This window comes from Eupeodes corollae, chromosome 1 (genome assembly GCF_945859685.1).
Source record: "Eupeodes corollae chromosome 1, idEupCoro1.1, whole genome shotgun sequence".
Classification (NCBI taxonomy): domain Eukaryota; kingdom Metazoa; phylum Arthropoda; class Insecta; order Diptera; family Syrphidae; genus Eupeodes; species Eupeodes corollae.
The window spans coordinates 272,154,790-272,173,663 of NC_079147.1; the positions used below are offsets into that span (position 1 = coordinate 272,154,790).

Here is an 18,874-nt window from a genome sequence, read left to right on the forward strand (position 1 = left end):
TGAAGTAGAATGGTGAAGTCATTCTGATTGACTACTTCCAACTACAAAATGAGTTAAAATTTCCCCTCCGACGTTGTGTAAAAATTTCGGCTACAAAATTAGTGGAGAATAATTTTGACGTTTCACAATCAGCTGCTTGGTACAGACACAACAATTTAAAATGAAATAAATTGTTCAGTATTTAATTACAAATATAAATCACTCAAATTGTGTCAAAAGATTATTTAAAGTTATCAAATCAAAAATGTTTCACAAAGCTTTTAGTGGCTAAATTTGTAAATGCGCCCAATCTCTTTTATGGGAAATTTTCTATGGGGATGTGATGCAACTAGCAGTCCATAATATTAAAGTATGTCAACGCATTAAGTTCCATCATCTGGATCCCTCAAAGAAATCGCATCGTCTAGAACACTCTTAAAATGTCAATTTTTAATGAATGACATTTGATCTACTACTTTTTGCATCCGTACAATAAAAATAAAAACACGTTTCATCATATTTGTCGTACTTAAAGATGAATGTAAAAATACAAAAGAAAAGAAAGTAAACGTCAACAAAGAAAAAAAGCCTAAAAATAATAACATTTTTATAGTATTATTAATAAAATATACAAATGAACAACGATTCTCAAATGAACATGACTGGCAAAGGAGATCGGGCCTTCACAAATACAGAACGATTTATTAATGAGGTGTCAACAAGATCTTGCATTTGGAATAAACATTGTCCCGAATACAAAGTAAAAAGCAAACGGAAAAAGGCTTGGGAGGAAATCTGTGAAGTTTTCTTTGATAATTACAATACCAAAAGCACTGACAGAAAGGAACATTTATGTGAGTAATTTGTTTACTTGTTCTCATTTATTAATGTGTGTTTTTTTATTTTAAGGAATTGTGATTTGGTTGTTTATAAAAAAGAGCAACAAGACTCGGTTTTGTCGAATTCCTTGACTCTTTTAGAAGCACGTGTAACTAGGAATCAATTAACAGGAACTGTGGCACTGTTCTTGGTTTCAATATCAAGATATTAGAAATATCTCGGCTTTTCATTTCCTAATGAACATCAGTTTATGCTTCTTTTGCTTTGGAAAGTTTGTTATTTGGTTGCTTCCTCTTACCCTTTAAACGATTATAATTAACTTCATTATTCGAAGCCTTCCTTTTTGGTAGGTTTCTTGTGTGAATATCCCCTAAAGCTTGAAACAGAAGAAGGCACCACTTAGGTCATTTAGTAAAGAAATAACCACATCACCTTTATAAATCAAAGATGGAAGTGAGTATTGCCAGCATTTTAGTGAGATTTTCTTATCGTTTCTATCTTTGTTGTTTTTGAGATTATATCGACCATTAACCCCGGAAATATTCTGTCTTTACCAAGTATCCAAGACCAACTTTGTGTATTGGATTATGGTATATACCCAAAAGATTTGCACTTCAGGTGGAAGCTGCACCTTAATCTGATATTTATACTTATTCTTCCGAAAATTTGGTTGTTCGAGTATAGGTTCCATATCGGAGGTGCGTTAATTTGTGATTAGACCTAGTTTATAAAAGGCACTGTTAAAATAAAACCCAATACCCCTTGCAATCAACCATCAAATGGTCACGGCCCACTTTACTTTCTAGATTAGGGACATTGATTAATTGCTAACCTCTCAAATCTCCTGAAAATTGTATTCTAATCGGCAATAGAAGCCAATAACATTGTTGTTTGGCGCATAAGTCCCTAATCAGTGAACAATCTACTGTTTTATTCGATTTCATAGAGAAATCATTGTGCGATTTGTATTTTTGAAAAGCTTACTCCAGAGCATCACTTTTGATAACGGACATAGAACTTTGAACTGTTGAAATAAAATTAAACATTTCAGAAGTTTTTTTGTTTTATTTGGGGAACGTCTGGCGATGAAAAGAAGCTCAAAGCTTAATGGGTCAGATGCTAAAAGATAAGAAAGTTCTCAGAGTCAGAGCTGATGAGCTTGAAATCGCATGTGAGATCGATTGAGCAGACTCGGACTCAGTTTCATATGCAAAAAAAAACGAGTTCACTATCTACACTTCTGACTCAGTGATATCAGAACGATCTCACAGCTCTTTGTATGCACTTGCACTGGTTTAAACAGTAGTCTCAGTGCGGTCAGTCTTGCATCCAGGAAACTAATCAACTTTCAGTAATCACAGATCACCTCTTATGGAATGTTCACATATTCGATATCGCCAAAAATGCTGCCAGGTTCTTAGGATTTCTCCGACGGTGCAAGAATTTTTTCACCCCTTCTGATCGGGCTGTAATTTACAAAGCCTTCATCCGTCCAAAGCTTGAATATAATTCGCATGTCTGGGCAGGTGCCCCTAAAACAAGTTTAAATCTCTTGGATAGAATACAAAAAAGGCTTTAAAAATGATAGGCGATAGAACTATAATCGAAACATTTACATCGCTAGAACACCGCCGCAATGTTTCATGCCTTTCGTTGTTTTATCGATATTTTTACAAACAATGTTCTGTTGAACTAGTCAGTTGCATTCCACCCCTTAAACGATTCAGCCATAATGCTCGCACCTCCAGGAATGCTCATCAGTTTAATCTTGAGCTCAATTTCGGGCCTACTGTCAAGTATAGAGATTCTTTCTTAAATCGCACACCGAGAATGTGGAATGCTTTAGCCAACTCTGTTTTTCCCTCCCATTTTTATGTTCAGAACTTTAAGACCAAAGTGCACCGGTATCTTCTTTTAAATCCTTCCCTATTTTCCTAACGCTCGCACTGTGTTTAAATATAAACATATAAAGGATACTAATAACCCCTTGGGTGCCTGCAAATTATAAAAAAAAGTCGAGTCCAGAAGAAAAAATGTCTTCTAAAAGCGAAAATGAAAGTGTAATTATAAACAATAAAGCTGACCATATTAGTTAATTTCTAGTAAAAGAACTGAAACTGAATAAAGTTTTACTGGAGAAGTCGTAGTTACCAGTTTAAAAGGCATAGAAGCATTCAAAAACAAAAATTAAGAAGGATTTAAAAAACAAATTTGGCGAGGACATAAGTGAAAAAAAATCCTTAAAAAGTCTTCACCAACACCGCTTTCTAGAATCCAAGATCTCCTACATAACGCAGAAAAATCCTCATTTTTTCTGGATGAGTCGAAGCACCACCGCTTGTTTCCAGGGTTGGGCCCAAAAACTCTGTCAATAATTGTACGCCTGTTTCACTTAATCTATACATTTTCGAAAATCTTTACCAATTGGACATCTTCTATTTTATAAACACGGTTTGTAACAAAATTATTAAGAAACTCGGCTATTTTGATAGTTGTTTATCAACTGAGTAGAAGAAAACCCATCCTCAACAATTTCTGAGATCAATCACATGCAATCGAGCATTTGCTCATCTTGCATTCATAATGCTTATCAAAACTAGAACTTTCTTATGAGTTCGAACTCACAGCTTGAGATTGATCTCTCTCTGTATTTTTTTGCATACCACTATAAGAAAGTTCTCAGAAAAGTGAGTAAAGAGCTTGAACTCATCTTTATGACCCAATGTCTGGATCTTATATATTTTCAGATATTTTGTTTGTTTTCCCCCACCAATTTTGAAGGCGTTTGATGAAAAAAGGCTAAAAGTGAGACGTCTGGCACTAATATTTTTGTAATCTTGTTTTGGTATCTTGGCGTATCTAATCTCTCTTACCAATCCCCCACAGTTGCCAAATATACCCATTTTTAACACCTCTCCTGCATAAAACGCTAAGAAAAAACCTGACAGACTTTGATCAGCCATATCAAGGCGGTAATCCATACAACCCATCGCTCATTAATTTTTGTTGTATAAAAATTCCCAAATGGTTATGTCGGCTTTTGTACCAGTCTAATTTGATTTTAAATTGTTTAAATTTAAATTTTATAGATTTTTAACTAATTTTGGATTTGACCTTTTTTCCGGATGCCAAAATACTAAAGTTCGTGTTTTTTACAATTGCTTGGCTTTGAGCAAACTTTCAAATTACTTACTTAAGGTGGTGCTGAAGCCCGTGGCGGACCTGGACCTCAACCAACAAGTGTCCCAAGGTAGCTCGGTCTATATCTAGTACGCCAAGTTAGTTAAGGTCCTGTTACAAAAAACTGATGCACTATGTCTAATCTTTCCAACTATATATCGAGCCCTTCCCGCCATTTTATCGTAAGCGACATTTTCAATAAAAAAGAAAACTTAATTATTAAAATTTGGTAGTAACACATAGAACCTTGGAGGCTATTGCTATTTCTTAACTTAAGGATAATTACTAATTTTCAATACTGACTATGGGTACAAGTTGTTTCAAGGACCAGCAGTAAGCTTTTGATTTGTCGTTTACGATAAAATTAATTTTGGCGCTTACAATAAATTTGCGGGAAGGGCTCGATATATTCTCCCGCCCATTCTCCTTTTAAATTATTTTTTGTATAAATTTTAAAATAATAACATATGGAACACAACTTCGTTTAATTCAAAAGTCTAAGTGCTGGCTTCGCAGTAGTTCATTCGCTGTAGTTTTTAAGACCTTATTGATGGTTTTGGGCTTGCATCGTTTTCGGTATATCAAAAAATCAAATGAGGTGGCGCAACAGTCCGTTGTGAACCAGGGCCTAGTAACTTACAACTCTCAACCATTCCTGTGTGCGAGTACTGTTGTCAGGAATGAAAGGGACCTACAATTTAAGGCCGAATCCGAACGGCTAATTTGAGAAAGCACTTTTTCATGACAAGAATTACTCTTGAAGGAATCGTCAATTCCTCGCAAGAGGCAGTACCCGCGAAAACAGGCACAGGCAGGGATTGAACCCAAGACCCCTTGCATGACAGTCCAACGCACTAACCATCATGCCACGGGTATATACATATATAATAAAGATATGGACATTAAAATAGAAACACCAAACAGAGTTTTAAAAAGATTTTTTCTTTTCAAGTTTGACCTTCATTTTCTTACTTTCTTACTTAGTGTAACGCTATTCTGGATTTCAAAATTATTTTAATATCTGGTAGCCTGGCCCATTGCTTTAATAGCTGCCTTCAATCTCGTGTTGGATAGGGTGTCTTGGATAGTAGGATTTTTAGATAACTTGTTGAAAGAGTTGGATACCTGTATTGAAATAGCTGGCAAAAAATAAAAACTGTTCACAAAAACCTGAGAAACATTTGAGCATCGAAGTCAAAATTGTTGTAAGATAAAAAATTTATTGGATAATTCAACTGATTTGTCGGACAATGATGAATTGATAGATGCGTAACAATTTAACAAATAATAGATAACCTTAATCTGTCTGCTTTTATAGGTATGTAGGTAGAAATGGCGATCTCAAGGCAACTTAGCCTGAGATCCAATTAGCGCTGTAGTGCGCCGCTTTGATACCAAAAACTCGTTTGACCTTTGATTGAAAGGGATAGATTTATAGAGAAGCTTCATAGCGATTATGTTAGAGCCATTTTGTCGCATTGAGAAAAAAGATTAGGTCTCTAATCTTTGTCTCAGATGGCTCATCAAGTTCGTGAAAGAATGCTTTTCCAAAGTAATTCATTCTAGTGTTTGCCAAAGCAGGACATTTGCAGAGGATATGGATTATCGTTTCAATTTCTCTTTGGTCACTACAACTATGGCAAAAGGTGTTGTAAGAGATACCCAACTTCTCCGCATGAACTCCTATAGGCCAATGTCCGGTACAAACCGCAACAATCCTGGCTATGTCTTGCCTTGGCCTGCATAGAAGATCGTTTGTACGGGTTTTGTTATAGGTGGGCCATATCTTCCTAGATATAATGCAGTTGGGTAAATTGCTCCACCTTCGGTTTGATTCAGTTTGGTAGATAGAAAAGATTTTACCCTTCATAGCACCAAGAGGAATGTTAACCATATCCGCAAGTGAGCTATGAAGGGCCGATCCTTGCCTGGCTAGCTCGTCAGCCCGTTCATTTCCCACGATACCCTATGGCCTGGAATTCAGATCAGGGTGACACCGAGGTTAATATTCAGGCTCGCAAGCTCATCGCGACATTGCTGCACCAATTTAGATGAGGATGTGGTCGAGTTAATGGCTTTGACAGCTACCTGACTGTCTGTAAAGATAGCCGCATTTAGGTTTTGGTTTGGGCTTTGTTTAAGTATCTTACATGCCTCCCTTATTGCCAGCAATTCAGCCTGAAAAACGCTAGCAAAGTCAGAAAGCCTAAAGGATTTGGCTACATTTAGAGACTCAGAAAAGATCCCAGAAGCAACTCCGCACTCCATCTTTGAGCCGTCAGTAAAGATGGTTGTGTCGAAACCTATCGACACAATGTCATCCTCCCAATCTTCTCTGGATGGGAAAATAACCTTAAAACCCTTACTAAGGCTCAAAGTAGGAGTGCAGTAGTCAGTGTCTACCGAGATAATATCTGAGGGAATCAAACAATAAAGTTAGATTTATTTATTTCCACAAGATTAATATATGTATATTTACCTTATTTTGTTCTACCTCTGGAACAGGATGAGGTTCTTCAACTTTAGAATGCTGGACACTAGACTGGAGGTTAGACCTAGAAAATTGGCCATCTACAAAACGAGAACAAAATAAATCAATTTTGAAGTTTAAAAAATAGGTCATAACTACCTTCTAAAACTCGGAGGCAAATAGCTTCTTCATCGCCTATTATGTACAGAACATCCTCAAATACAACTTCAAGTTTCATTTTGCATCTTTTTTTTTATCAACAAATACAAAAAGCTGAAATAAATTTTCAAGTTTCTTGAAATTCAACCATGTGTTCAATCCGTTGTTCTGTCAGATACCTACATACCCCAGAAATTCTATCCTACCTTTGGATTCCTTTTTTTACATCTCAGCTGTTGTTTTACACGTAAAACACTAACAAAAAGTTATCCGGATACTCTATCTATCTGATATTGAACGCAGCAGGTTCAGGCAACACAAGGGACTTCATTTGCAGTCAGCTTCATTCTTTGAACGAAAATTTCGACCAAACATCTAGTTAATTTTTCAAGTGTCATGAATTTCAAATTCTAAACTTTACTTTGCAAACTTCTACTTTAAGTTCATAGTACAAAAAGTACCAACAAAATTATTGTCTACATAACACTCCTCAGGCAAGCTAAAGCTCACGATTTATATATTGTATTGTAAAGAAATATTAGTTATTTATTTTCAAAATTAACAAGGAACCATTTTACAGAAAGCATTAAATGAAGTTGTGCAGAAAATAAATAAATCATAGAGTTCATCATAGTTGAATGGAAAAACGTGATCAGCTGTCATTTTGATAGAAGTAGACTTGACTTGATAGTTAGGTAGATTTTTCTTGGCTAACTTTCCAGTCAACTTTCCAACAAAGTTGCCTTAATTTGAAATCAATTTTTTGGCAGCTGGCCAATCAGATGCTAGAAACTTGCCTTACTTTTAAGTCCCTTGAGTCGCCTGAGCCTGCCCAATAACAGTTTGACATCTGTTGGACATTGAGTCAAATAATGGCGGCATCTGTCAATTGAAATATTGAACCAATGCCATTGAACCATCCTCCACAGTTCGGCTTTATTTTTTGTTAAATGTTTCCCAATCGCGCATTACATTCAAAAATGTTCTATGGTCAGGTGATTGGTATGGTTACTCCAAAACGCTGATTTTCTGGTCTTTAAAACACTTTTGAGCACATTTGGATGTGTGCTTAGGGTCGTTGTCCTGCTGTAGACAACATTTGAGAGGCATTTTCTTGTCCGCATAAGACAGCATTGTATCCTTCATGATATTCACCTTCATATTTTGATCCATTTTACTCTCAATCAAATGTATTGGTCCAGTGTCATACCAAGAAAATTAACCCCAAAGAATGATTATGCCGCAACCATTCTTGACCGTTTTCTGGATGTATTTGGGATTTAGTTCTTGGAAAGGCAGCCTTCTAACGGTTTGTATACGTTCATTTCCGAATAAATGTATCTTCGTTTGGTTCATCCACAAGACATTCATCCACTTTGCCTCCTTTTGGCCCACTCCAATTAAAATGTTCTTTCAGACTTTAAACCGCGTTGTTATATATTTTTTCCTTAGAATTCTTTTGATCCTTCTGAACAAGTTCCTTTCAACAAGTATTCTTCGATCAGTTCTGTAAGTTATTGGAAACTGTAGTTTGTTTTTTATTTCTCTTGAAGACTTGTAAGGATTTTGTCTTCTCTTAGGGGTCGTTTCGCTTGGTTTTTTTTAGTATAAATTGTAATGTGATTAAAATAAATTGAATTTAATTTCTAAGTGAACTTATTGTTTTATTAAAGTAAAAAAAAAAATAATAAAAACTAATATTTTTGCTACTAGTTAAATATTAAGGTCTGTGTTGCAATGTGTTTCTATTTTAATGTCCACCAAAAACACAGTCTTACTTAAGGAACGGTTCATCTCCAAACAATCAACGAGCAAACACAAATAAGACCCATGTTGTTCCGCATAAGAGAGTCTAATTTTTTTTTGATAGTGGTTAAAACTACTTCCAGTGCATGTTGTTGTTTTAATTTGGTTTTACTCCCAACTGTCTCTGTGTCTATTTTAATGTCCATATCTGTATATAGCTGGCTAAACATATCGGAACTTTACGGTTGCCGACAACACAAAAGTCTAAAGGGGTCAAATAGTAGGTCTGTGTTAGCCAATTGACATCGCTGATACACGATTTTGGAATTTCGTGCTCGAAAAACGGATTGTGGCGTGGTCTATGTAAAGCATTGCCCTTCATACACCAAGATCCTGAAGTCGTTCAAATTCATGTTTTCAATTTATGTAGATTAGATGAGGTAAATGGGATCCATTGTGATATCCCGAAGTATTAAACTTCCCTGAAAATAAAATATAGAAACCTATGATGTCTATGGATTCTCTTCTTCTAGTCATTTATAGGAAATCCAAAAAGACGGTTTTATGAAATGTCTGGCAGTTCTTTAAGATTTTTGAAGAATTGTCTGCCTCATAGTTTGTTTCGAGTGTGGCATAGTGTTGGGCAGTGATATAAAAAGTGGGCTATATTTTCCCGTTCTTCCTTGTCATTGCAGCGTTTGCATACGACATCGGTGGTAAGCCGCATTTTCTTTGCATGGTCACCCAAAAGGTTGACATGTTTTGTCTGGATGCATAATCGAACGGGATCTAGTTTGTCGAATTAGGGACTTTGAGGCTTTTCCACCTTTCATTGGTTTTTTGAAGCCTCTTGTTGTCAATGATTTGATTTAGTACACAGAAGTGCCTATAAGTGAGTCTATATGTGATTAGTCTAATATTGTACCTGTCCTTGCCACCTCATCAGCTCTCTCGTTTCCATGCTCATCACTGTGACCTGGCAGAGTCTAATGGTATGCTGTGAGCTAAAAACCGTAAGTTCTTGGCGTCTAGCCATTGGTCTGGCCTAGCCGTAAGGCGCTTTTTGCAGCAATTTCTTTTACATAAAGGTTCGGGTTAGAAGATTGAGTATTGCTTCAATTTTTGCAGTGGGAGTTGTCCTTAAACGATTCTGTTATGACTGTGCATGCCCTTGTAACATTACATAGATTTTCAGCTTTCTCTAACGGAATCTACCATTACATGTTACCATAAGTGAGTATTGGTCTGCAAATATGCCGTCCGGACCTGGCGATTTCAATCAAAAGAAAGAGCTTATGACCCATTTAATTTTATCTACTGTAATCAAACTCAAATCGGGACTATTTTCAATGTAAGTTAATAGCTCTGATTCGTTATTAACATGACTTCAGCCAAAGAAATGGTTATCTACAATGAGGTCTAAGCTTTCAAGACAAGATTCTATTCATTGACCAGTGGGTTTTCTTAGTGACCACATTGGCGTAGCTTCTTTTGCTAGAATTTTCAGAAGTCTAGCTGACGTGTTGGTATATTCTATTTCGTCACAGAATTTCCTCCAAGATCTTTTCACTCTTCAAAGTCTTCTTTTTTTTCTTAAGTTGCCAAGCTCATTAGTCCACCATGGCGAATTTGCGGGCCTATCTAACTATCTAACTATCTTAGAAAAATTTCCTTAAGACTTCTATTTTCTCAATTTTAGTAAAAAAAAAAAGGTCGGTTAACACCCTCTAACCCTCTGGCATGATGGTAAGTGCGTTGGAAGTTATGTCTTGCAAGGAACTGACAAATTCTCCAAAAGTAATTCTTGTCATTAAAAGTGTTTTCTCAAATTATCCTTTCAGTTTCGGCTTAAAACTATAGGTCCCCACCATCCCTGACAACAGTACGCGCACACAAGAATGGTTGAGAGTTGTAAGTCACTAGGCCCTAGTTCTCAACGGACTGTTGCGTTAAACCGATGAAAATAAAGATCGTTTTTCGCCTAAAATCGTTATTCAATGAAAACCCCAAGTTGCGAAAAACTTATGCACTTTTAATTGCTGAGTCCTTGTAGCCAATAATCCGAAATATTTATGCAGAATTCTTCTCAGGCAAGTGGATGATATGTTGAGGGTTGAGCTATTGATCTCGATGTCGAATTGATGTTCTTGAATTCGGTCTTACACTCTCAGCTACATTCAGCCAACAATAAGACGACAGCGATGACCAGCAGTTGTCCACTGATAGATCACTCTTATAAACTTTCACAAACCTGTTATGGTGGCTCCTGTCATGAAAGGCGCTTTTTACATAAGCTTCTTGACTTCAATTGGCACACAAGTACAACCTCCTATATGTTTCGCGGCTTAAATTTGTACCAAATCCTCTGAACTTCAACATTTTCATTGTATGCACGTTTAAATCTTATTGACCGATTCAAAATATGTATTTTCCTTTTAATTCATTATCTTCAACAACCAATTGCCAGTTAATAATCTTATTCATTTTTTTACACAGGTCTATTGCTTCAGAAAAAATGGAAAAGCTTACGTGACAACTATGTGCGTGAGTTGCGGAAAAATACCCCAATGAAATATGGCCACTCAATGTCGCTTAGTTTCTTAAAAGATACCATCGCAGGTGTGGCAGAAAAAGCAAATCATGATTTAAATTCTGAGTATAATTTTGATCTTCAAATTGAAAAACAACAAGATGTAAAATATAACTACGAAGAAAACGACGATCAAGAGACCGTCGAAGATGAACTGATGATGCTTCAAGATAAAAAATCATGCTCATATTCAGTCGATGATAACTATCTAAGTTCGAATAGTAATCATTCTACGTATTTAGATATTCAATCAATTGATGGAATTAAATCATCTCCAACTTTTTCTGAACAACATGAGCAAAGGTTAAGCAATGCATTAGCAGCGAATAAAGATAATGTTAGGGGGAGAGGCGTCGTCGGCGTGGATGACGAAGACGAGGATCGAATGTTTTTATTATCTCTTTTAAAGGATTTAAGAAAGGTTCCCCAACAAAATAAGCTGGAAGCCAAAAGTGAATTACTTTTGGTACTCAATAAGTGGCAGAAAACATTTACGAATGGTGGTTATTGACAGGATGTGAAAATATTAGCATCTTGTTGCAATTAGTTTCCATAAAAATTTATCTTTTGTACATAGAAAAAACTTTTACGTTTAAATTAAAAATAAAAATATATTTTATTTAAAAAAGTTTTTTTTTGTTTTATTATTTGTCAAAGTTGGGCCATTCAAATATTCTTTCAGAATCTATTGTATATTTAGTGGTTTATGGTTTGTGCAAATATTAAATCGGAAGCGCCAAAAGTCGGATTTAAGTTTTGCAAAGAGTCTACCTGTGATTCAATTGAGGTTATCGGGAAACTCCTATGGAAAAATACCTATCGGCAACTTTTTTTCATGGGAAAATCTTGTGTTTTTCTCTGAATATTTCCCCGTTATTTAGTTATCGGAATTGAAAGCGGAGCAAACAATGTAAGCGATTCTCAACAAAATAATAATGGAAATATTAATAAAAATGTATCTTTTTAAGGTCGAATTCAACAAATACTCACCAAGTTCACGTTCTAATTAGTTTTATGGAAAAAACGAGATATTGCTAATTGTTTCACAACAAATCGGTCTAAGGAAGATGTATCAACATTTTGGAAAGAAGTAGAAAAAGAACTTAACAGTTTGGGCCCACCAACAAAAAATATTTCTGAATGGAAAAAAGTAGATGATAAGTTGATAACCATGATTTTTGTTCTTAAAAAAAAAATAATTTAAGGTATGGCTTGATAAAAAAAAGTACGTAAGGAAGAAAAGGCTGAAAACAAAAGACAAAAACAGCAACCGGTGGAGGCCCAAACAAGGGGTATAAATTTAGTGCGTTGGAGCAAACGATAATACGAATTTGTGCCTTAGAAAAATTGGTGGAAGAATGCCGAGATGCTTTAACTTTTGGTCTTCCAGCTGAACATTGAAAACAGAACTTCAACCCATCGTCCTACAAAAATGCCACAAAAAGGCATAACTTGTAACGTCGCTTTGGAACGTGAAATTGAAACCAAAAAGAATTCTGCAATAAGGTTGAAGAGGCAGTTGAGGCTATGAAGCGACACCAAAAAAAAGTGGAAAACCATTGTAAGAAAACATACAGCTCCAATGACAAAATTAGTGATTTCAGAAGAAGCTGTTGGATTTCACTAAGAATTGACTGTCAAATCATTCCCAAACTATGTTCGAAAATATTATTATTTTCATGTTGGCAAAATTTGTTCCCAAGGAAAAAGAATTCCGTGAGAAATTCCTAATAGTAGGAACATGCTCCCGGGAAGGGAAAAATATTTCCCAAAGAATTCCCGATAAGGTTGAATATCAACATGAATAATGAGATTTACTGCGTTTAAGTAGTATTGTGTCCGAGTCATTATGGTTACTACTAACGGCTGTCAGGGCAGAGTTGAGTGTTCAAACGTTGCTTGTGTCACCTAATTTTTTTTTCACGGCCTGCAAGGAATTAACAAATCCCCCAAGATTGTTTTTTGATTCGAAGTACAAAATACGCGAATTTTATTTATACTCAAGTATTGAAACCGCATACATACTAGTGACCAATTGGAGGACAACATTCGCCACGTTATTGGCGATAACGACCAACAAAATTGGAAAATATAAACTCCAGATTACCCTACGTCCGAGCCAGACGATATCTTTCGACAAAAAGTAAATATAAATTTCATTCAAAGTTTTATGCGTAAAAAAAAAACACCCTTCGTACAAAACCGGGATGATGAGTGTCTTATAGATGGTGAATTTAGATGCTCGAGAGAGGACTTTACTACTCAGTTGTCTCCTAAGTCCAAAGAAGCATCGATTTGCAAGAGTTATTCTTTGTTTGATTTTAGCGCTAGTGTCGTTGTCAGAGTTTATAGCGGTGCCTAGGTAGACAAAGTCCTCAACTACCTCAAAGTTATAGCTGTCAATGGTCGTCGTCGTTCAATGTTCTTTTTTGATGATAATGTTCTTGCCCTCATTGACCACTAAACCCATCTTCTCTGCTTCCGTCGCAATGCTCAAAAACGCTCCACTAACATCTTTGATTGTGTGAACTGCGACAGCTTTGATCTTTCAATTATGTCAATATCATTTGCGTTTCCGAGTAATTGGAAGGACCTTTGGAAAATAGTGCCTCTAGTGTTTACGGTTGAGGGATGCCACCTTTTACCTTTTTGGTAAAATTTACAAACCTCATTACTGTTGAGACATCCTTATATCTCCTCGATCGCGCGCTTCTCATGCACCCTTTTTTTCAATTTCAGAAGCCGGTGTTCCTCTCTCCTCTTCTGCTCGTATAGCTCACGAGCAGCTCTGGTCCTTCTGTGCAGCGCCCTTTTGTATGCCTGTTGCTTAGCTACGTGTGCTTGCCGGCATTCGTCTTCAAACCATTGGTTTCGCTGTTGTGGCCGTGTGAAACCTAGCACATTAGAGGCGGCATCTGTAATGGCTGCTAGGCAATGGTAACTGGTTTTCAATGCTTAATGCAGGCAGCATAGGACTTCTCAAGAGGTTATTAGAGACTCGATCAGAAGAGGACATGGCAGTCTCTTGCGATTGTAGCCGTCTAACGTCGAAACTTCTCACATTACTTCCTTATTTTGGCTTGGTACGGGATGTCCGAAGCCGCACCTTGGCTACAACGAGGTAGTGGTCCCAGTCAATGTTGGACCCTCGGAAAGTTCGGATATCCTGTATACTGGAAGTGTTGTGCGTCGAACGCAATGTGGTCAATCTTGTTGACAGTTGATTAAACGGGAGATTTCCATGTCCCTTTGTGAATATGAAGATGTGTGAACTTCGCACTAGCTTACATAACGTCTCGCCCCGCAGCGGAATCGAACAGCCTGAGTCTGTCATCGGAGGTGGTGTCATGCAGGCTGTATCTCCCGATTGTCTTCTCTTCCTAGCTTGGCGTTAAAATCTCCTAAGATAATTTTAATGTCATAGCCAGGGCACTGCTAATAAGTCTTGACCAAGAGCTCGAAGGATATGTCTTTGGTGTCTTCATCTTTCTCCTCATGCGCATGCGCTCATAATAAGCTTATGTTGGCGAATTTAGCCATGATGCGGACTGTCGTGATACGCTCGATCACACTGTTGAAACTCAAGACTTTTTGCCTGAGCCTAGTTCCAACAACAAATCCACACTTAAATAGACACTGTCTTTGTTCTCGCAGTCTTTTAGTTTGCGTTTGCCCGGTCGATCCCATCGCACTTCTTGGATGGCTGTAATATTTGCCTTGCGTGGGATGGTATAACTCCCAAGGGCGGGGAGCCTGATAAACCATCTCTTATAGGACTGGGCTCTTAATATGTCGTAGAAGCTTTAAAAAGGTGTTCACAAAGTAGTTCAACCTTACTGGAACTGTAGACGCCACCGTTGATTCCATCTCGGGAATTCGTCCGCTGCAGGCTGGATAAGGAGAGGTGCCTTAGTGGGAACACCTCTCCCCCCCTTTCGTTTGCTACCCCCAACAACTTTCCACTGTTGAAATCAGTAAAATGCGTGAACAATCAACTTAATTTATAATACACAAATAAAATATATTTCACCCGAACTACAACAAACGGTTCTTACCACATCTTATGTAACAAAGGTTTTACAGCACCAACAGAGTTAAAAAAAATACTTTAACGAGAAAAGTTTAGTTTCTGTTGGACCCACTACGGTGTATAGCATCTAAAAGCACACACTGATAACTTCCATCCCTACCCGTTTGTCGACTTAGAACAAAACATTAATAACAATATTTTGTGTAAGATAAAGACATTAATGTCAAGATCATTCTTTGTTCTTCTAAATAATACTTGAGTCGAAAACAATTTCTTATCAACTTTTTGTTTTTTTTTTTCTTAAAGTTGTAATTTGAATTTAAAAAATAACTAAAAGTTATTAATTATATAAAGCAAATAATAAAATAAGTTTGACTTCAATATCTGTTTTTGTTCCCGAGACTTTTAGTCGAAAACCAATGTTTACCAATTTTATTAATATTTTTTGAAAGTTTTTACTTTTTATAAACAAAAAATACAGATTGGATTTTTCTAAGAAAATTTAGCACAGAATGAAATCATTTGGTTGGTTTTATATAAAAATTTGACCCAAAGTCGAAAGCTGTATTTTCTATTAGAATGTAATAAGTCTGAAGCCAATACCTTTAATTTTAAAAAGATAATAAAGTTGAAAAACAATTTTTACTAACTTATAGTAATGTTTTTCAAGGCGTTTATTTTATTTTAAGAAAACTGTCAATATAGATTTTTCTCAAAATTATATCTGATGTCAAAAACTTTTTCCTTCAATAAATAAAATATTTTGGAGGTAAAATAATTTAAAAGAAAACGAAATAAACTTCTGTCTGTTTTGGATTTAAACACGTTCAAGATTTTTCAAACAAATGGTGACAGCCTCAATGTTTTGAAAATGACTTGAATTCTGTCATTTTTTCACATCTTAGAATCCTTTTGTGACCACTTTGGTACAGTCCAAATAGTCCAATCGGCTCTGGCTATAAGCTTACCAGAATCTATCTATGACGTTTTAGCAAATGACTGCACTAGCGTTGAATTTTTCACAGCCTTGAGTGCAAAATTTATAATTATCACTTGTACACCTAGAAAGACTTGGTGGTCTTTGTTGTACACCTTGAGACCATTCTTGTTTTACAAATCACAGGCATTTAAGGGGTTTATAGTACTCTTTATGTTTATATTTAAATAAAGTGCGAGCGTAAGGAAAATAGGGACGGATTTAAAAGGACAACCCGGTGCACATTGATCTTAGACTTCGGAATATTACATTAGGAGGTAAAAACACAGGTGGCCAAAGTATTTCACATTCTCGATGTGCGGTTTAAGAAAGAATCCCTATAATTGATAGTACGCCCGCCTCTTCTATGGCTTTTGGTCATGGATACAATTCTCGTTAAATTAGAGAGATGTAGAGTGAAGGCGGTAGCTTATGCGGATGATTTAGTGCTATTGGTGTCAGGAAGGTGTACTTTCCTTATTTCTTACACCTCTGTGATTAGTGAAATCCACCAAAACTAAAGTATCGCCCTTCACGCTACCTCGACTCAACGGTCAAATCCTATCATTGTCTTCCAGTGCAAAATATTTGGGAATCTTAACATATGGTTGATTGTGTGGTGGCCTGCTCTTAGTAAAGCCTATAATATTGATAAGCTAAAGAAGGTTCAGAGAACAGCTTGCGTGGGCACCACAGGGGCCATTCGTACTTGCCCAACGTACGCATTAAATGTTATTTTGGAGCTTCTACCAATCGACCTTTTTATTAAATACATAGTTTCTTGCAAGGCTGAAGGAATCAAACAGCTGGTTGTCAAAACCTTATGGTCACAGCAATACAACGAAATTGATTCCCTCAGATATTATCTCGGTAGACACTGACTACTGCACTCCTACTTTGAGCCTTAGTAAGGGTTTTAAGGTTATTTACCCATCCAGAGAAGATTGGGAGGATGACATCTTGTCGATAGGTTTCGACACAACCATCTTTACTGACGGCTCAAAGATGGAGTGCGGAGTTGGTTCTGGGATCTTTTCTGAGTCCCTAAATGTAGCCAAATCCTTTAGGCTTCCTGACTTTGCTAGCGTTTTTCAGACTGGCAATAAGGGAGGCATGTAAAATACTTAAACAAAACCCAAACCAAAACCGAAATGCGGCTATCTTTACATACAGTAAGGCAGCTGGCAAAGTCATTAACTCGGCCATATCTTCATCCAAATTGGTCTAGCAATGTCGCGATGAGCTTGAGAACCTGAATATTAACCTTGGTGTCACCCTGATCTGGGTTCCGGGCCATAGTGGTATCGTGGGAAATGAACGGGCTGACGAGCTTACCAGGCAAGGATCGGCCCTTCATAGCTCACTTGCGGAAATGGTTAACATTCCTCTTGGTGCTATGAAGGTTAAAATCTTTTCTATCTACCAAACTGAATCAAACCGAAGGTGGAGCAATTTACCCAACTGCATTATATCTAGGAAGATATGGCCCACCTATAATAAAACCCGTACTAACGATCTTCTATGCAGGCCAAGGCAAGACACAGCCAGGATTGTTGCGGTTTGTACCGGACATTGGCCTACAGGAGTTCATGTGGAGAAGTTGGGTATCTCCTACCAAAACTATTGCTGTAGTTGTAGTGAACAAAGAGAAAGGGAAACGATAATCCATTTCCTCTGCAAATGCCCTGCTTTGGCAAACACTAGAATGAAATACTTTGGAAAGCATTCTTTCACGAACTTCATGAGCTATCTGAGACAAAGATTAGAGACCTAATCTTTTTTCTCAATGCGACAAAATTGCTCTAACATAATCGCTATAAAGCTTCTCTATAAATCTATCCCTTTCAATCAAAGGTCAAACAAGTTTTTGGTATCAAGAGAACAGCGCTAATTGGATCTCCGGCTAGGTTGCCTTGAGATCGCCATTTCTACCTATCTACCTACGCCCGAAATTGAGCCCAAGGGTAAACTTTTTTGGATCTTATTCAACTAATATAACTCGCCCATATATTCGAGTTAATTTCAACCTTTGGACGAAAGAAGGTTTTGTAAATTACAGGCAGTAAAAATAGTAAAAGGAACCTAGTAGCATTTCAGGCAATGTCAATTATGTGATCATTCCATAAGAGGTAATCTGGATACACAATAAGCAATGCGAGTACCGAAAGCTGATTAGTTTCCTCGGGACCACCATCCAATGACATGCCTAATGACTGCACTTTTTTGTCGTAAGCTTTAAGACTGTTACGTTGACCGTGTTATTGTAGATTAACATATATAAACCATCCAAATAAATTACATAATTTTCCAAATAAATTAAATAAATTTCCCATAAATTTAGCGCCAACATGAAAAACAAATTTTTCCTTTCAAACTTTGTATTCATATGAAAATAATTTACATGACTACTTTAAAAATATACACTACCGGTCAAAAGTTTGAGACCACCTCTGAAATTTGAGAAATATCGAGTTTTAACCCCTAAAGTGGAGTTTTAGGAAAAAAGTTAATACGTGAAAAAAATGAAGAGCATGTCTAGTTGTAAATGATAGAAAAATATAAACTAGTTTTTTACTAAAAATACATTATTTCTTTAAAAAAACCAATAAAATCTCTAAATTGAGTTTTCATCAAAAAACCCTCCTCTAAATTCAATAATTTTTTTTACAATTCTGGGCAATCTTCTTACAAAGTTTTGTATTTTTTCTTGTGGAATATGATTCCAGCTATTTTGTAGAGTTTCCCAAAGAGCATATTCCGATGTTATGTGGTGATTCCGGACATTTCTGTCAAGCTCTTCCCATAAGAGCTCAATGGGTTAATATCTGGCAACTGTGGTGGCCATACCATTACTTTTAGAATTTCCTCATCTTCTTTTTGTTTCAGGTATCCCCGTCAAAGTTT

General features: G+C 36.5%; 1 protein-coding gene across 1 annotated transcript; it reads left to right on the top strand.

Annotated features, from left to right (window-relative positions):
- Nucleotides 1-460: 460 nt before the first annotated feature.
- Nucleotides 461-11,595, top strand: LOC129942365 (uncharacterized). The gene is made up of 2 exons (XM_056051262.1): nt 461-833; nt 10,871-11,595. Exons 1-2 carry the CDS (start codon nt 614-616, stop codon nt 11,473-11,475), a joined length of 825 nt encoding a protein of 274 aa, XP_055907237.1. The 5' UTR covers nt 461-613; the 3' UTR covers nt 11,476-11,595.
- The last annotated feature ends 7,279 nt before the right edge of the window (nt 11,596-18,874 follow it).

Excerpts from the sequence above, each read along its gene's own strand:
- LOC129942365 (XM_056051262.1), top strand. The coding sequence starts at position 614 with ATGAACAACGATTCTCAAATGAACATGACTGGCAAAGGAGATCGGGCC. Across the intron at positions 834-10,870 it reads TGACAGAAAGGAACATTTAT|GTCTATTGCTTCAGAAAAAA; the intron begins GTGAGTAATTTG and ends TTTTTTACACAG.